Genomic DNA, 18,536 nt, shown 5'->3' on the forward strand with positions numbered 1-18,536 from the left:
CGGGAGGCGGCGGTCAGCAGGACCAACTTCAGCAGCTTGCACACCCATCAAAGGGCTGTTTAGTTCGCTCTGTCTTTGCAGGCACTGGGGCTAAAAACACAGTGACCTTGGACACAGCACTTACGCTCTTGTGCAAGGTGCTTCCACTTCTGAAAACAGAGAATACCATCACCCTGTCACAGGACCACTGGAAACACTGACAAAAGGAAGCCATTTCTTCCGAAGGCAGCCTTTTCCATCGTCAAACTGCCACAATCAGGCAGCTCAGCGGTTTAGCGCCGCCTTCAGCCCAGGGCATGATCCTGAAGTCCTGGGATCGAGTCCCGCATCGGGCTCCCTGCATGGAGCCTGCTTCTCCCTCTGCCTGTGTCTCTGCCTGTGTCTCTGTCTCTCTCTGTCTCTCTATGTCTCTCATGCATAAATAAATTTTTAAAAATCTTAAAAAAAGAACTGCCACAATCAATCTGACAGCCAATAAACACTTGATGTAACACCAAATGGAAAGAAAAAACACCTTCCATCCAAATCCCACCTGGCTCGTGGGCCACCTCATGCGGGAGAGCCCACTGTGGAGAGGGGAGGCGCCACATCACTCACTGGGGGAGAAGCTCCTGGCCCAGCTCTGAGCTTCCCACAAGGGCCAAGAACATGAGGCCCTGCCCATGGGCCCCTCGGGAACTGCCTCAGGGAATATCCACATGGGGGGGCCGAGAGGTGGCCAGAAGCACAGCAGGCAGCTCTCGGGCGAGGCTCTCAAGGCTGCTCCCACACCCCAGGCCTCAGCTGGACAACCAGCAATTTGGGGTGAAACGCCAAGAGAACCAAATGGCACAGGCTCCGCCTGCCCCACTCGGCTGGCCCTGGAGATGGCACACTCCCCAAAGGGGGGGTAAGCTCTCACTGCCCAAAACAGAGCACACCTGCGCAGACAGGTACCTCGAAGACCCCCAGCCACGGTAAAGACACCCAGGTACTCATCCCGGGGGGATGCACGGCACTCACAGGAGGATGAAGACAGCGCATGGCTGGCGAGTCACCTGGCGGCTCCCGGCTCACCCCAGAAAACAACTCAGAACCAGAAGGGAAACACCAGTCTATACAGAGATCACTCCATCAGTGAAGCAGGGAGCACTGTGCTCCAAAAGGGCCCCAAATGAGCAGAACCGGCCCCTCCTCAGTGCGGTGCCCCAGCACCCACAAGGCTACATGGCAAAGACAGACGGGAGACGGCGGGGGCCCATGTCCGGCCAAAGCCAGCCCAGAGTGGCCACTGGTCCACCTGTCTGAGCGCCCAGAGCACCAACAGGAGGGGGGGGCTGGGGGGGCAGAGTCCTCGGAGCACAGGGCCTCGGAGAAAGGCCGCAAAACCAGGCGGTGGACAGGAGAGGAGAGGGAAGTTCCCGACGCTGGCAGAAGAGGGCGCCATCGGACCACGAGTCCTGCGAGCGCCCCCCCCCCCCCCCCCCATAACCATAAAAGTGAACTCGAGGAAGATCAGCAGGTCCACGAGGTCCCGCTGCCAAAGGTCAGAAAGTGGAATTCCACGCACATCAGAGACAAATGCCGTCTGGAAAACAAGAACGCTGTAGGGCAGCCCCTTCAGCCACAAACAACGTACCTAAGTTTTCAAGGACATGAAAACTGCTCCAGATCAGAACCTGAAATATTGGGCAGCCTCGGCGGCTCAGCAGTTTAGTGCCGCCTTCAGCCCAGGGCGCGACCCTGGGGTCCCAGGATCGAGTCCCACGTCGGGCTCCCTGCATGGAGCCTGTGCTTCTCCCTCTGCCTGTGTCTCTGCCTCTCTCTCTCTCTCTCTCTGTGTCTCTCATGAATAAATAAATAATTTTCAAAAAAAAAAACCTGAAATATTAACAAAGAACTGGATTAAGAAACAGAAAGAGGGGCGCCCGGGTGGCACAGTCAGTTGAGCATCCAACTCTTGGTTTCCGCTCAGGTCGTGATCTCAAGGTCGTGAGATAGAGCCCCGTGCTGTGCCCCACACTCAGTGTGGAGTCTGCTTGGTATTCTCTCCCTCTGCCTCTGCCTCCCCCACCCCATCGCTCACTCCCTCTAAAATAAATAAGTAAAATCTTAACAACAAAGGAGTAAGAATTGACTGGATGCAGGAAAAAAATGAAAAAAAAAATCCAATCAGAAATGAGTCAGTTAGCAGTTAGCTATGAGGTGCCGAGGCGGGGAGCAGCGAAGTAGGGGGGCCCAGCAAGGGGCACACGCGAGGACGGGCGCTGCGGCATTAGAGCCTCCAAAGAAGCGAAACAGACAACGTAGCACAAGAGGCACCGAGGCCAAAATCCAAGAGAAAGTTCTGGGAAACAGAGACCAAAATCTGCACTCTATCAACCCTGACGTCTCCTCATAAAACTATTACTTTCAAAGAGACAGATGAGGCCTCTAGGGAAAAAGGGAAAATAAATTACAAAGCTAAGACAATCCGCCTGACATCAGCTTTTCAAAACCAACTCACAAAAATGAGGCGACCACGGACGAGCATTCACAAAATTACTGAAAGAACATGTGAACCAAGGGTTCTCCGTCCCGCCACACTGTCCTCCCTGCCCATGCCACAGAGGAACTGCTTTCCACACACAAACGTCAGGGGACCCTGCACCGAGGCCCTCGTGGGGGCTCTGCCCCAGGAGAGGTGGGGTCAGGCCGCGGCCATGAGACGGGTCAGCACCCACGGAAACATGCACCTGATACCACAGCGGACGCAGGGCGGGCAGAAGGTCACGTGTGGTGACAGGACGCAGACAGCCGGGGGGCGGGGGGGACGGGCCAGGCTGGCGGCAAGAGCCTGGCACCAACGGGGACCAGTTCCATAAAAACCAAGGACTGGAGGCCTTTCGTGAGGTTTATGTGCAAACATGACCACCAGAAAGTAATCATAAACCTTCCTGAGTACAAACAGAACGTTTTCCTTAAAGAGCAAAGAATATACACTTTAGAGAATCCCAGCAAACACAAAATATGTGTAATTGTAAAATATCACGAGAGAGAAAAGACCAGGCATGCTGGTCGCATCAATAACGGGGAACGGACTTTTTTCATTCACACATTAAAATAAAGCTTTTTGGGGGGATCCCTGGGTGGCTCAGTGGTTTAGCATCTGCCTTTGGCCCAGGGTGCGATCCTGGGGTCCTGGGATCGAGTCCCGCGTCGGGTTCCCTGCATGGAGCCTGCTTCTCCTTCCTCCTGTGTCTCTGCCTCTCTCTCTCTCTCTCTCATAAATAAAATAAATCTTTAAAAAATTAAAAAATAAAAAATAAATAAAATAAAGCTTTTTGGTGTGCCAGGGGGGCTCAGCCAGGGAAGCGTCATGCCTTCAGCTCCAGTCATGATCTCAGGATCCTGGGATCGAGCCCCGGGTCGGGCTCCCTGCTCAGTGGGGAGTCTGCTTCCCCCTCTCCAACCTGCTCGTGCTCTCTATTGCTGTCTCTCTAATGAAGAAGTAAAATCCTGAAAACAAAGAAAGAAAAGAAAAGCTTTTTGACTTGACTCTGAAAAAAAAGACCAAGCCATTGTGCTACTGACTGGAGACATGCCCAACATCAGGAAGGCTAAAACAGGTGGGGGAACAGAGGTGTTCTACACGGAGGGAAGCAAGGAGAATGGGTGACGGTCCCAACTCAGGACACAGAACTCAAGCCCACTGGACAAAACGGGTATTTTTTTAACACCGAAAGTGACAACTCACAGAAGCTGTAACGCTTATCAATACTTACGTGTCAAATAACAGGGCACACACACAGCCCCTCGCTACAAAGCAAAAACTGCAGGAAACATAGGAGGTAAAAATAGAATCGCGCTAGTAACAGTCACCACACTCAGGACAAAACACATCAAATGGACAAAAATAAGCAAGGACTCAGAAAATTGGTCAGCATAATCAGCAAGGTAGGCATCATGGACATCTATTAAGCTCTCCACCCTCTCGGGAGAATATGCCTGTCCTCAAGCACCCACTGCACATCATGGAAACCGATGACCTGTATCACCCGTCAGACTGGCAAAATCTAAGACGAGGACAACACCTGGCGCTGGTGAGCGTGGGGAGCCCTCTCCCACGCCACAGGGGGACACAACGTGGCATGATCTTCCAGAGGGGAGCCCAGCCACTGCGAACAAAACTACCTGTGCCCTTAACCACCCTCAACGATACCCCCGCAAGGCGAAGATGCTCGTGCACATGGTATCTAAGGCCGCATCACCTGTGCACGAGGAGAGACGGCGACGGTTCCGAAGGCACCGCATTGCTATAAAACAGAATGAGGAGGATCTTTCTGAAATGAAATCAAGTTCCAGGATGTATTAGTGAGAATGGCACGCTGCCAAAGGGTGCCTTGCCTGCACCTCAAGGAAGGTGAAAGAGGGAAAGAAAACACGCACAGGTGCACTGAGTGGACATGGACTGCGGGGGTGGGGGGCGGGACTCATGATGGGCACCCTCTGTCTGCAGGGCTCTCCGCACTTCTGATCCCTGGAGCCCTGGCCACGCTCCGCCCACCAAACTAAACAATTAAAATCAACCGAAAAGTAGGGGAATCCAACATGGAATACAGGCAGCAGCAGGAGAGCCTAAAGCTGCGCTGCGCTGCGCTACGGAGTAAGGACTAGAGCCGCGGTGAAAGCAGTGGCAGGAAGGAAGAAGCCCACCCGAGCAGCTTCGAAATGCAACATTCTGACCGGATGTTGTGATGCTAAGTACAACAAGAACGGTGCAGAAATATTCCACACAGCTTAGCAACTCTGAAACGTCTTTATACTTCAGGATCAAACAAAAATAAGTACACGTGGAACAACAAACCAGGTCTCCCACATGAGACACCAGGCACGGCCAGGAGGAGCCCTGTGGCAGCAGAAGAGAAGCTGAGGTCCACGTACAAGCGCCTGTTTCCAGCAGAGACAGAGGGACAGAAACAAAGCAAGTGTGGCGGAGCGCGTGTGGCCCTCGAGGAGGGCTGGACACAGGACACCCAGGAGCACGGCCAACAGAAGGAGCCTGCGCTGATTCCATGGTTATGGCAGGAATACCATAAGCTAAGTCTGGAACATTCTGCAATGTGAGAAAGGAAGAAGTCTTCAAAAAGTGAGGGGTCATGAGAGGTCATAGGAGCTGGCCGAGGCCGAGGCCACGTGGGCGTCCAAACATGGACAGCGGTGACGGAGGGTCACCCACGGTACAAGCCAAGTGTACACACTAACATGGGTAAGTCACTGAACGAGCAAGCAGGAGGGGGAACAGGGCAGAGGCGACAGCTCCCTTTACAGCAGAACCACAGTTAACACACGCGTGGGGCCAGAAAGAGAAAACCAGTCCCAGGCAGAGAGCACAGCCGCCACTGCAGAGACAACTGCTTGGGGACGCAGGAGCCCGCGGCACAGTCAGCCGGCAGATGCCACCTGAACCCAGTGGTCGAGGTGATCACGTGATGCACGGACAAGGGCACCCTACCAGCTTTTTGACATTCTAGCCAAAATTACGGAGCCTGGATCTAGTCATGAAGAAACCTAAGAGGAACCCAAATTAAGGGACTTTGTACAAAATACGTGACACACACACTTCACAAGTGTCAATATTAGGAAAGACAAGGACTGGGAAAGACACCAAGTCAGGAACCACAAGGTCCCGGGTGAGGTCCTGCAACACAAAGACATCACCAGTGGGAAAATAGGGCACTCACACGTGGAAAAAATATTCGCAAAAGAAACATCTGCTCGTGGACTATCACCCACTCTGCAAAGAACTCACAAAACAAGAGTAAACAACCTGAATAAAACTGGGCCGGGGGCAGCCCTGGTGGCGCAGCGGTTTAGTGCCGCCTGCAACCCAGGGTGTGATCCTGGAGACCCTGGATCGAGTCCCACGTCAGGCTCTCTGTATGACGCCTGCTTCTCCCCCTGCCTCTCTCTCTCTCTCTCTCTCTCCCTGAATAAATAAATCAAATCTTTAAAAAAAAAAAAAAAAAAAAACTGTGCCGGGCAGCCCGGGTGGCTCAGCCATTTAGCACCTGCCTTCAGTCCAGGGCATGATCCTGAAGACCCGGGATCGGGTCCTGCATCGGGCTCCCTGCATGGAGCCTGCTTCTCCCTCTGCCTGTGTCTCTGCCTCTGTCTCTCTTTCTTTCTCTGTGTCTCACATGAATAAATAAATAATAAATAAATAAATAAATCTTTAAAAAAAAAAAGGGGCCAAAGCCCTGACCGGCCCCTCACCACAGAGGACCCGCAGGCGAGCCCCTGAACTCACGCCCCTCGGCCTGTGTCACCAGGAAATGCCGACGAGGACCAGCGAGACGCCCGCACGCCCGTCAGAAGGGCCCAAGACCACCGCGCCCACGACGCCAAGCGCAGGCGGGGACGTGGGCCAGCAGGGCTCCCTGCGGGGCCGGCGGGAAGGCGGGACGGCGCGGCCACCTGGGAGACCCTCTGGAGGGCGACGCTGACAAGCCCGAGCCCCCTCCTACCCTGCGCCCCAGCGCCCGGGCGCCCTGGGATTTGCCCGCAGGAGCTGAGAGCCCACGTCCACGATCCCGCTCATGGATGTCCACGCGGCTCTGCCCAGAACCGCCCACACTGGGAAGCGGGCAAGGCGCCCCTGGGCAGGGGGGATGAGTCCGGGGCGGTCCGTCCAGACGACGGGCTGTCACTCGGGCTGACGTGAGAAGACACGGAGGACGCGTGTCCCCAAGCGAAGGAAGCGCACGCGGCGTGACTCCGACCCCGTGACCTTCTGGAAGAGGCGCAAGTACGGAGACGTGGACCGACCGGTGGGCCCTGGGGCGGCGGGAGGCGGGGTGCGGGCAGGGGGAGACGAGCGCGTGGCGCGGGGGGACTCAGGGCAGGGAGACGGCCCTGCGTGATGCGCTACAGCCGATGCCCGTCACTGGACGTCTGTGCAAACCCGCGGCGCGCGGCGCCCAGAGGGACCCGAGGGCCAACCGTGGACTGTGGGTAATGACGATGTGAGTGTGTGGACTCATCCTGGCAAAACCAACACGACTGTGGTGAGTGATGAGGACAACGGGGAGGCCGTGGGGGTGGGTGCAGAGAACCTCCGAGCCTCCCTCCCCATTCCCTTGTCGACCGACAACTGCTCTAAAACAAAAGTTTATTATACTTCTAAAAAATTAAATTCTGAAAAACAAAATCAGATAAAGTCTTGTAACAGCCTATGGCACCAATGACTCATACTGGGGGGAAGCTGAGTGAGGGGTACACAGAAACACTCGTTTCCCTACTTTTCCATGCATCTAAAATCAGTTCAAAATGAATGGTTTTTTAAAAGATGTATCCCAAGGAATTGCTCCTAAACTCAAAAAAAGAAAAGGATCAGAGTACTACTACTACCTCTGATGAAGGAAGGCACAAAGCAGAGACTCGGTGGTAACCGCTCTGTATGTAACACACAAGCATCCCCCCAAAGCCCCAAAACAGGCAAAAGCAACAACATACGAAAGAACTCCCCAGAACAGCCTCTGGTGACCTGCTTCCTTCCGTGTCGCTCCGGGTCCCCGTGCTTTCACTGCCAGCTGCTGCCTCGCGGCCGGCTCCCCCCGTGGGTTTGGAAGCACACACTTTTCCTAGTCCCCAGCACAGACTCTGGACGTACCTTAACACCTGAGTCAAAGTTAATCAATATGCTTTACCCCCTCCTGCCCCTCCCGGCACGGGGACCCCAGCAGCCAGCGTGGCTGGGACCAAACACAGGGAATAACGGGAACTCGATCTCTCACGGAGAAGGACTCATAGGCAAGGAGAGGGCGAAGGCTGGGCAGCAGCCCTGCGTGCAGACTACGATCCGGGTGTTCGCAGGAACGAGACGGGTGTTTCAGACACAGAAAGCGCCACACACGCATCTGCACTTGCATGAACGCCCCTGGGCCTGGAAGGAGCCGTGCAGCGAACAGCACACACAGAGCTCTGACCCTGGCCTCCACGCACCATCCCCGCCGCCACCCCCTACCCCTGGAGGGCACCAGGGCTCCTGGCGAAGCACCGGAGGGGCGGGGAAGCACCAGAGGCCCCGGGATGCCTCTCGCCAGTAAAACCGTGATGCTTCAAGAACGAGGGAGATACTTCAAAAGGATATAGAAACCAGCTTGAAGGAGCTTCCACTGCCCAAATCTAGAAATAATGAGAGTATTGATTACAACCCACGGAATACACAGGCGTCCATGGTCCCTGCCACGGTGATGAGCGAACAAACAAATGGAGCATGAACGGAGGAGGGAAAGCTCTCCTTACAGCAGAAGGCAACTAGCAAACGTGGAAGGTGCAACGGACAAAGGTCCTCACAACCGGCACCTGTGACGGCCGCCGAGAGGCAGGCGGGTGTGAGCAGTGGATGCCGAGGCTGGTGGCGGTCTGAGGAAGGACGGCCTCCGCATCGCCCTGAACAGCTCCTTACTAAATGCCAACACACACGGAGTCACGGGGATCACACTGCGGAAACACGGCTGAGCCGACGAACCGGGGAGCAACGTGCAGGTCAGCAGGAAGGTCTCCACACGGGCCTCCGGATGCGACAGACCCAACAGCCTGCCCATCGAGATGGGGGCGCCCCTGCCAGTCACCCCACACACAAGCCCCGGCCTCTTCAGTACCATCCAGAACGGGGAGATTCAGAGCAGGCTCATGTGGCGTGCCAGCTGGATGCCACACGTCCCTGCACAGAGCAACAGAGACGCTGCCGGGCCGCTAGCAAGGTGGGGGCAGGTGGGAGCAGGTGGGAGGGCGGGCGGACTTCCTGCCTGGGACTGGGAGGCTGTGGGGCACTGGGGGGCGCGGGACATCCCATCACAGGAAGACTATGCAGGTCCATACAGGCAGTGCACACGCACACACTGAGACACACAGACACCGGGATGAGGTGCGTGTGATGCAATGTTCAGAACTGAGAACTCAGACTAACGGAGTTCTATGTGCTGCTACTACAACTTTTCAGTAGGTTGAAACTATTTTCAATTTTTTAAAAAGTTGTATTAAAAAAAAAATAAATCACTATACCCTGGGAAGACAGCCACAGGGGCAGCTGTTTCTTGGTCTTCCCAAAGGCCCACGTAGACTTATGGCAACTAGATGACAAAACCTAAAACCAGCAGACGACACAGCAAAGCCAGGGGAGGTGAGCCGCGGGCAGCCACAGGCCGGATGGTACCACAAAACCGTGCGGCACAAACTAGAGCAACACCAGTGGGCACTAGCAGGCCTGGAAACCCCAGGAGCCCGTGGGTCCTCAGAAATGGAGACAGCCGCTGAGCCTGGGGCTGGGCCTGCCCTGGGCCCAACAGCACAGGGCCTCACACAGATGAGACCAGGGGATGGGAAACTGAAGACGAGGAAGACAGGGGCAGTGGAGACCAGGGCAGCCCGAGAGCACGGCGGGTGGACACCGGGGGCCCGGGGAGAGCAAGCAGCCGCACCTCCATCACCGCACGAAGACCACATCAGAGGGGCTCGAGAGGTTCGCAGACTACCTCAGACACCATCTCCTCTTAGAAGTTTAAGAAAACTAAATTCATAGGAAAGGAGAACCGGAAAACACAGAGGCCAAATCCCACATGAGTCGGGACAAGGGAAAAAGGAGAGAAAGAGGATGAATGACATCTCTACCACGAGAAACACCATGAACACATAATAATAAACAGACCGGAACTGTCACGTTCTACCTTCAAACAAGCTAGAAGACACGAAGAACATGGTCGCAGTCGGGAGAGAACAGAAGCTGGATCTGCAAACTGTAGAAACGAGGTGCCAGAGGCAAGAAAAATTAGAAAGGGAAGTTGTGAACGAAAGCCAAACCACAAGAACGGAGCCGTGAGCCCGAAAGAGGCCGCCAGAGGGAGGAGCGGGCAGGCAAGGGGCAGGCGAGGGGCAGGCGAGGGCGGCGTGAAGGCCGAGGCAAGGGCGACATGACCCCACCACCGGGACGTCTGCAGAGGAAGCTGGGCAAACCCACCGAGAGAGAAGGTGTTCCCGAATAAAACAGATCTGAAACTGCCTGTGAAGGACTCAACCCAAGAATGCCAACACAAGATAACTAATTCCAAGTACAATTAAAGGCTCTTTAAAAAAAAAAAAAAATCCTTTGGGCAAAAAGAACACATGACATACAAGAGAAATAAAATTAGACCATCATCAGGCTTGAAGAGCAACACTGTACGCCGGGAATAAACGTCCAGGGTAACACGTGTAAGGTTCTCAAGGAAAGAAAACGGGAGCCATGGATTTCGGCTACGGAAATGGACCTTTAGGAACACAGGACACGGACTGTCATCCGTGTGGATGACCTCGGGGATGTCGTCCCCACGAACAATCCCAGACTGTGGCACAGAATGAGACTCTGCATAGACACCACCAGTACTGCAGGATGGTGAGCCGGGGGAGGGTGAAAGGGACAGAGGCGAAGACATGACACCCAGACAACGCACTACGTCAGTGGAGTCAAGAGTGTGTGCACGCATGACAGGCCTCGCTGGAACCCAGCCCACGTGCGCGAAGACCTCCCTCCCACCGCGGCCCCCAGCCGAGACATCGCAGGGCCTTTCCCCGGGAGGACAACTTACTCCCTAGGGTAAGAGCCACCCTGACAAAGCCTAGAACCAAACGTGGACAGGGAAGGCGGAGTGTGCAGGGGCGTCCCACAGGCCCGTACTGACCCCAAAGTGAAACCCAAAGCACACGAGTCAGGGTGAACCGCCTGCTAAAGCAAGAGTCAGCAGTCTCCAAAGGAAGACAAAACCCAGTCTCTCAACCTGTCACCCACCATATCCAGCATCGAGCAACAATCACGAGACGTGCAAAGAAACAGGAATGCATGACCCACCGTTGAGGAGAAAAGCAGTGAACGGAGTGAAGCTGAGGAGCCCAGATGCTGGCCCTGCAAACACATCAAAGCAGCTTTGACAAAGAGGCCAGAGGCATGATGTCCCGGGAGCTGTGCTCTTTCTCAGGACGTGAGCAGACAGGGAATCTCAGCAGAGTCAGAAACCCTAAGAAAGACCGGCGGGAAACCCCACAGGCACAAATACATCAGCACGTGAGAGCTGCCCTGGGTGGGCTTCACGGCCACCTGCCGATGACACAATCGACGCAGTCAGGGAACCTGGAGACTGCGATCAGAAGAAATCGTGCTGAGGACAAGAGAAGATGAAAGACAACTGAACAGTGCCTGAGACCCAAGGGCAACATCATCAGGTCTGACATATGTGTAACTGGAAACCCCACAAGAAAAAAAAAAGACCAGCAGAAAAAAATTTTGAAGAAATAAAGGTCACAATGTCACAATGTCTCAAATTGGAGGAAAAACACTGACCTACAGATCTAAGAGCCCTGACCAGGCTGAATGTCAAGAGAACCAAGTCTAAAGACAACCCAGACAAACATCTAAAAATTAAGACAATAACCTCAAAGCACCAAGGAGGGAGACAGCAGGCGGAGACCTCGGTGGGCCCAAGAAGGCAACCGAGCCGCCCCTTTTACAGGACCGCGCCGGGCATGGACCTATCACAGCCAGGCATCAGGTTTATGAATGAGAGTTTTGCAATTTGGGGACACACACTAGGAAAACTCCCACCTTTTTTGTGACCCGGAACAAGACAGCACAGCACTGACGCGGGAATGTCCTTGCAGGCGTGCAAGACGCCAGCTGTCAGGTAGAGGGGCCCAGGGAACAGGGCAGGGGGCACGGTGCAAAGGGTGCCTGGTCCTGGGGCACAAGTATCCCTCTTGGTGGGTCCTTTCTGAAAGTTAGATGACATCCATCCGGATATGCTCCGCATATCCAAGAATGTAGAAGAAAATAAATCTTAAATGAAAAAAACACTGTCAACCCAGAATTTTATATTCAGGTAAAATATCATTCGAAATTGAGGGAGAAACATCGCCTCTTTCACGTACACAGAAGCCGAGAGAACCCGTCGTCAGCACACCACACAAGAAACGCTGGTGCTGCCCTGCGGGCCCAGGGAACTGCTGCCAGCGCAAGCCCGGCCGCCACCACCACCAGAAGCCGTAGGGAAAGGCCAGGCTTGCTTTCTTCCTGTAATTTACTCAAAAAACAAGTCACAGTGTAAACAAAAGTAGCAATACCCTAAAGTTAGGTTTATAACTACATGAAGGTATCACCACAAATAAAACAAAAAACTAACAAAATCTGAACAGAAACCAGCACGGGCTGCTTTCCCTCACGCCAGGCCCCATGGCCCCGTCCGTCCTCCTCCAGGCCTGCGTCACGCACGCTGCTCAGGAGCGGGCGCCCCTGGAAGGCGCTCCAGCAGTTAGCGTCACCCTGCGCTCCCTGCACAGGCCATCTAACCTCACGGCATCCAATCACAGCCCTCACTTCCTCACAGAAAGAACTTCCATCCACAAGTCGACGGGACACAGAAATTCCAAGGGAGATGGCCACATGTAAGGCCAATTCTCACATGTGTCTGCCGACAGAGAGGTGCCCCCGAGGCCCCCACCAGCCCTCGATCGCTGTCGTGCTACGTACTTCTGTCCCCGACCCCGGTCCTGGAGAATCCACTTTCCTCTTTTTCCTGGGCCCGATGGCGGCGAGTGCTGTGAGGTTGGCATCGCGCTGCCTCATCTGTGCCAGCTCTTGTTGCTGCATCTTTGTTTTGAAGAGGAAACGAGGACTGTCATTTCATGCACATGACTTTTGCTTATCACAAAAGTAACAGAGACATCAAAGATCTTCAGAAACTGTCTAAATTAAAATTTCTTTACTGTTTTGACTGTAATGGTAGGTTTATCCTGCGATCAGAAAAATCATAAAGCAAAAATACGTTCATCTTTAGAAGCTCAGAGAATATAACAAACTGTGTAAATATAAAGACTGAAGAGACCCCATGAGAAATTACTGTTCCATCTAAAAGCAGAACACACAGTTGCCCTCTGCAAACATCTTACATAGCCTCATCACAGAGATGCCACCACTTTCTTCCCCTTTCTTTAGTTGGACGATTAGGTTACATAAGAATCTATTTTCAAATGTATAGTAAAGATTTTTTATTAAAAGAGCTTACCTCTAAAAAAAAAAAAAAAAAAAGAGCTTACCTCTTTTGCCTTCTGTTTCAACCTTAATTGTTCTGGATCTTCTTGTCTGGATCGAGACTATTTTTTTTAAAAAGTAAAAAAAAAAAAAAAATAATGAGCGAACTATCATCTAACAAAAGACAAAAATATAGCCTGCACATCATGGAAAAAAAACAAACTCTTAATCCGAAGAAAATCAGGCCCACTGGAGAAGCGCTCAGAGGCGGTCATCATCCCGCCCACCGGTCACAGGAGCCTGACAGATGGCATGCCAGGACGGCCCGCAGGGCTCTGGACGCAGGTCCACGTCCCACCTGCAGCCCTCTCCTAAATCACACGCATCACGTCTTCTGCAGGGCCAGCCCCCAACACAGGGCCAGCCTCCCACAGCCCTGAGCGCGTGCGCGGGTGCTCAGGACCCAGGCCAAGAGCAGCCCCAAGTGCGGTACTTGCCTTGGCTGCTCGCATAAGGATTTCTCTCTCCTGCTCATCCTTCCTCTGCTTTTCAATTTGATCGAGCTGCTCAAAAAATTTAAGCTGAGCCCGGACGTCACTTGCCTGCTCATATCTATCATCATCCTACAAAAAGGTAAAAACACGGTCATAAATTTGGGGCCTAGGCTGGACAGGCTGCACATCATCCCACCTCCCAAAGCAAGTCCTACATAACTTCCACACCTGACCCCTCATCCCCAGATGGCCTGTGTGTGACATGCTCTGCGGGTTAACACACACACAAGTGAGTCTCAGGCAAGCTGTGCTGGGGCTCGCGGGGGTTTCCACTCTGCACACTTTGTTACTGTTCCTTTATTCTAACTGCCGCTCTGACGGCACCGGCCTCACACCGTCGGCCCCTCTGGGTACTGCTCATGTGAGGGAGGGAGGAGGAAGGCGGATCCCACCCTGCAGCCTGCCCCCGGAGGCTGGGCTTTAGCACAGGTGACCCTCCACGAATCCAAACAGAGCAGTGGTCCAAGTCACGGGAGCAGGCGTGGGCCAGAGCCCTGAAGGTCTGCAGGAGCGAGGGTAAAACCAGAGGAGGCTCCCCGAGCTCCAAAGTGGGGGAGGTCACCTCCATCCCAGACCCAGCCCAGGCTAGACCCCTGACGTGCACCCTCATGCAGACCCATCCTACTTCCCAGCCAGGGCACACAGAGCCTGAGGCCACCATGGGCTAATGAGGTGGCCTCGTCCCCAAAACGTAGCTCCATGAAACACTCAAAACCAGTGTGCCACCCCCACGTCTGGTGCAGGAAGAGGCTTCCTAGCACCACTGACCAGGAGTCCACAGCAAGTGCAGCCTCTTTGGGAAGCCAGTGAGTTACCTTATAAGAGAAGTTCTTCTGCTGAGCAGTTTCTGATATCTTTTCTACAAGGTTCTGTAGCCTCTGCTGCGTAGCATGGGATACGTAACTCACTACGTCTGGATGCAACTCCGTGATGCCGTGTTTTTTACCTGGGGGTAGGCAACACTTTACAAATGTCGCTGTTCTGTCGTCCATGACTCACCGCTTGGAGCAACGTGAGGACGGCCCCCGCAGGCCTTCGGGGCGGGAGGGGTTGGTCTACACCCGCTGCAACTACCTGAGGACCACTGGCATCAGCCATGTAGGACACGGGCAAAAGGCGGGACAAGGCACCAGGCGTGTTCGCGGAGGCCCACGTGCCCCGCCAGGAGCTGCCGGCAGACGGCAGCTCCACTCGGAAGACTAAGCCACACGGGCACACCAGCAGTCCTGGGGATGGCTGCGGGGCTCCAACGTACCTATTTCTAAGATTCTTCTTTGTAAAGGCGCTGGTAAGAGGAAGGTTTCATCCTTACAGGACCGTGTCAGGGTGCCCACTAATTCAGAGTTCGTGGCTAATATTCGTGCACTTTCTTCTGACAGGTTCACTCCCGCCATCGAGGCCACATCATTGATGTCATCATCATCCCTTCGGAGAAGAAGATAATGCTGACTGAGCGAGGGGCGCGTCAGGAGGTGCACTTGGGGGGCCTGACCCAGTGGGACCCCGTGTAGAAAGCACGCCGATGCCCTCTAGGTGTGCGTCCGCCAGCTCCCTCCTGTACCGCGCTGTCACCTGAACGAGGAAGGCTAGTGGTTCTTTGAAAATGAATCTGTTCTTTTAAACGAAGGCCCGATGGAGCTTAAAGCCACACAAGCGTCCTGGCGTGAGGACGTGTGCAGAGGGCCCCCCCAGTGAGGGCTAAGTTGAGGGAGCAAAACCCAGCAACACTGTCCTCACTGCTTCAAGGAGTTTGTTCCAAGTGAAACCTTTCTTTAAAAAGTCAAAGAGCATTAATTTATTCTTAAAACAGTAGCAGTTACAGAAAAACCGGAGTCCAGGGTGTGGGACTCTTTCTTTCCCTTCACCCGCAGGAAAGCTGCCAACCCGAACCCCCCTCCTCCACCCTGTGCTCCCTGCACCCAAGGGCGTCCCTGCATGGCTCTCCAGCCTCCTTAGCCTGGAATGTTCCTCAGCCTTGCTCTGGTTCTTGTGCCTGTGACACCTGCAAGGCCACAGGCCAGGAGTCTTGCTGCACGTCTGTGTCCATCTGATGTGTCATCCCCACCCCACCCTCAGCTCGAGACAAGAATGTCACACAAGCTCCGCAGAGGGCTGGGTCTCCTTGGTCCCTTCCTGACGTGCTGCGAGCTCCAGCCCTCGGGGGTCCCGGCCCACATCCCCCTTCCCCATAAGTTTCCCATTCATTCTCACAGGCTCGTGCTTTCCCGTCTCATCCAGTGGGCACAGTCCATTCCTACAAACATGGGCAGTGAGGAGGCCCTAACTAGGCAACTCCTGTTGATTCTGATGGTGTCCGTCCACCCCAACACTGCTTTCTGACCTATCAAGATGCACCAGCTCCCCCTGTGAAGACCCCAGAACCAGCCTTTCTAAGGTGTCTGGGTCACAAGAGCAGAACAGCTTTTAGAAGACATAGTCTGAGCACTGGGTGTGCTGGCCGCCACGCCGGGGCGCCCCCGGTGCACAGAGCAAGGGGCTTCGTCCAGTTCCCCCTACGTGTGTAGACACTGAACCCCGAGCTAACTCAGCCCCACGGGGGCCGTTCTAGCTCACTCTTCTGCACTTCTAACTCCCTCCCCTGGCAGGAAGACACCAGGGTTCCCAGTGACCCTTTCTCTCTTACTACTCTGACCTGCCAGCAGACCCCCTTTCCTCATGGATGTCCTCCCCGCCCCACCAGGCGCTGGCCCTCCATGCCAAGGCCCCCAGGCTCAACACCCTCCTCACCCCACTTGGGTGCAGATGAGGCTAGGGCCACCAAGGCTCAGCACTGCTGATGCTAACTCCGTTCCACCAGCCAACAGCTTCAGGGATGACTTCTGGGAGGGAGCAGCCCCGTGAACACCCCTGAGATGCAGGACCTCTCCTGCTGCTTCACCATCACCCACGTCAGCACTACAGCCTCTATCCCATGATTCCCTGACACGTAGTCCCTCGCCCGGCTGCTCATCAAGAGCCCATGGTACAGCGTTTCCACAAGTTTTAAAGTTAAAAGAAGGGCAGGTGAAGCGTCCTGCACTACAGCCATGATGCACTCACAACACTGAGACGGAACATCATAGCGACGGGTTTTCTATTCATTCATATACCAAAAAGCGCTGCTTAGTTCCTGCTACGAGTCTGAGGCACACCTCCCTGCACAAACTTTGCGGAAAAGGTGCACACAAAGGTCAAAATGAAGCGGGGGAAGAACGCAGCGTCAAAGCTGTAGTCGTGGGTGCCACGGGGCGGCCCTCTCCTTACCGAAACGAGCCTCCCCCAGGCTCCTTGAGTTTGTTTTTCTGCGCAGCAGCTGCTTGAGCCGAGACAGCAGAGAGAGCTTTGGTTCCAGGTAGCACGGCGGGCTTCACCACGGGGACTGCAACACAAGACACCAACGGTATACCCACCAACAGGCCGTGGGCACACTCCGTGGAAGCCCCCGCCACTGCTCTGGAGCCTGGTGGCCCGAGGGGCAGGCATCGCCGCGGACCTGCCACGATGAAGCTGGTAGAAACTCCGGGATCCCAACCCGAAAGTACAGGCAAAAGCGTAGCGCGCCCCCCAAGCACTTACTCCTCTGAAACCCATCGCCCTCTGGCAAGTGCGAGAGAGGCTGGGAGTGGAGCAATCAGCTGCGCTGACTGGATCTGACTCCCACACCCGCCCCCCACGGAGGTGACGGCCACACGGTGCTGCCCAGGCAGCTCACGGCACCGAACGGGGGCCCTCACCTGGCTGCAGCTGGTTCAGCTGGATCTGCTGGGGTGCGGTGAGCACGATGCGGCTGTGAGGCTGCCGGAGCGCGACCATGGGTGTCTGCGTCAGCGTCACCTGTGGCGGGCGGATCAGCGCTCCGGGCTTAGGCGGCTGCTGGATCACCTGAGGCAAAGCCGCGGGCCCATCAGCACACCCCCCGGAGCTGCCAGCACCCGTCCCCGGCCAGGGCCCTGCCAGGACCGGGACACCTGTGTCAGGTGCCACAACAGAGACAAGCCCTTGGGGCAGATCTGCACAGGGGGCCTGAGGTCCTGAGGTCGGAGCCGGAAGGAGGCAGGCTGACTTGGCGGGCTGGCGTGGAACACAGGCCTTCCCCCGTAATTTCAAATTACGGTTGCTGAGGGCTGCAAGCCCACTTTCCCTCCTCCACGGGGTCTCTAAGAGGTGCGCTGCCTTTTTTACACTGGGGGGAGGGGGAGGTCAGATTTCCCAAGTCCTGCCCTGAACTTGGCCCTTAAGGAAGAGCCTCTCCGACGGCCTCCCCATCGGGGCCTGCCTACACTCACCACCCCAGGCTGAGCCCAACCCTGGGCATGTCCCTGCTGCCCCCTTATCACAGGCCCACAGGGCACGGTGCTGCCCTGCCTAGAGCTGTCAGCTGGAGCCCGCTCCCACCTCGGCCTTCACCTGGCTCAGCCCCTGTGCCCGGCCTGGCGCCGTGCCCCGCACACAGCGGCGCCCCACAGGCCTGCAGGGCCGAGCCCTCTCTGGGGCCAAATGCTTCAGGACTTTATCTCAATGTTACAAAGGTGACCAGCTGCATATGCCCTGGACTACAGGGCAGCCGCTGAGGGACAGGGCAGTGCCCTGCGACCAAACGGTCTCCATGACAAACCTATGAAAAATCACACATAAAGAAGAATAAAGATAACTATTGCCTCAAACTGGTTCACGTCAGGTTTTGCCATAAACTCAGGGAAAAGCCTCAGGTGTGCGTCTCTACAGGCTTCAAGGCAGGCAGGGAATGGGCCAGGCTTGGGCCTAAGCGCACTGCTGTCCCCCCGCCAACAGGCACACCACATCCAGCAGGACCAGGGAAGTAAAACGCAGAACTGACCCTGCCAGCCAAGACTGCCTCTGACTGCAAACCACAGACAGCATCAGGTTGTTCACCTTTCAAGGACGGACGACTACCCACCCATTTCTCTTCAAGAGAATTCTCCTTTGGCGTAAATTAGGCCCAG

The 18,536-nt window shown here is 55.1% G+C and overlaps 1 protein-coding gene across 1 annotated transcript in view; it reads right to left on the minus strand.

Annotated features, from left to right (window-relative positions):
* TAF4 (TATA-box binding protein associated factor 4) overlaps positions 1-18,536 on the minus strand; it is a 67,377-nt gene that overhangs the window by 3,625 nt on the left and 45,216 nt on the right. The window contains 7 exon segments of the mRNA XM_077873796.1: positions 12,518-12,637; positions 13,084-13,140; positions 13,516-13,641; positions 14,388-14,518; positions 14,828-14,997; positions 16,837-16,951; positions 17,307-17,454. Coding sequence (XP_077729922.1) covers positions 12,518-12,637; positions 13,084-13,140; positions 13,516-13,641; positions 14,388-14,518; positions 14,828-14,997; positions 16,837-16,951; positions 17,307-17,454 — 867 coding nt within the window.

Source organism: Canis aureus, chromosome 26, assembly GCF_053574225.1.
Source record: "Canis aureus isolate CA01 chromosome 26, VMU_Caureus_v.1.0, whole genome shotgun sequence".
Lineage (NCBI taxonomy): Eukaryota > Metazoa > Chordata > Mammalia > Carnivora > Canidae > Canis > Canis aureus.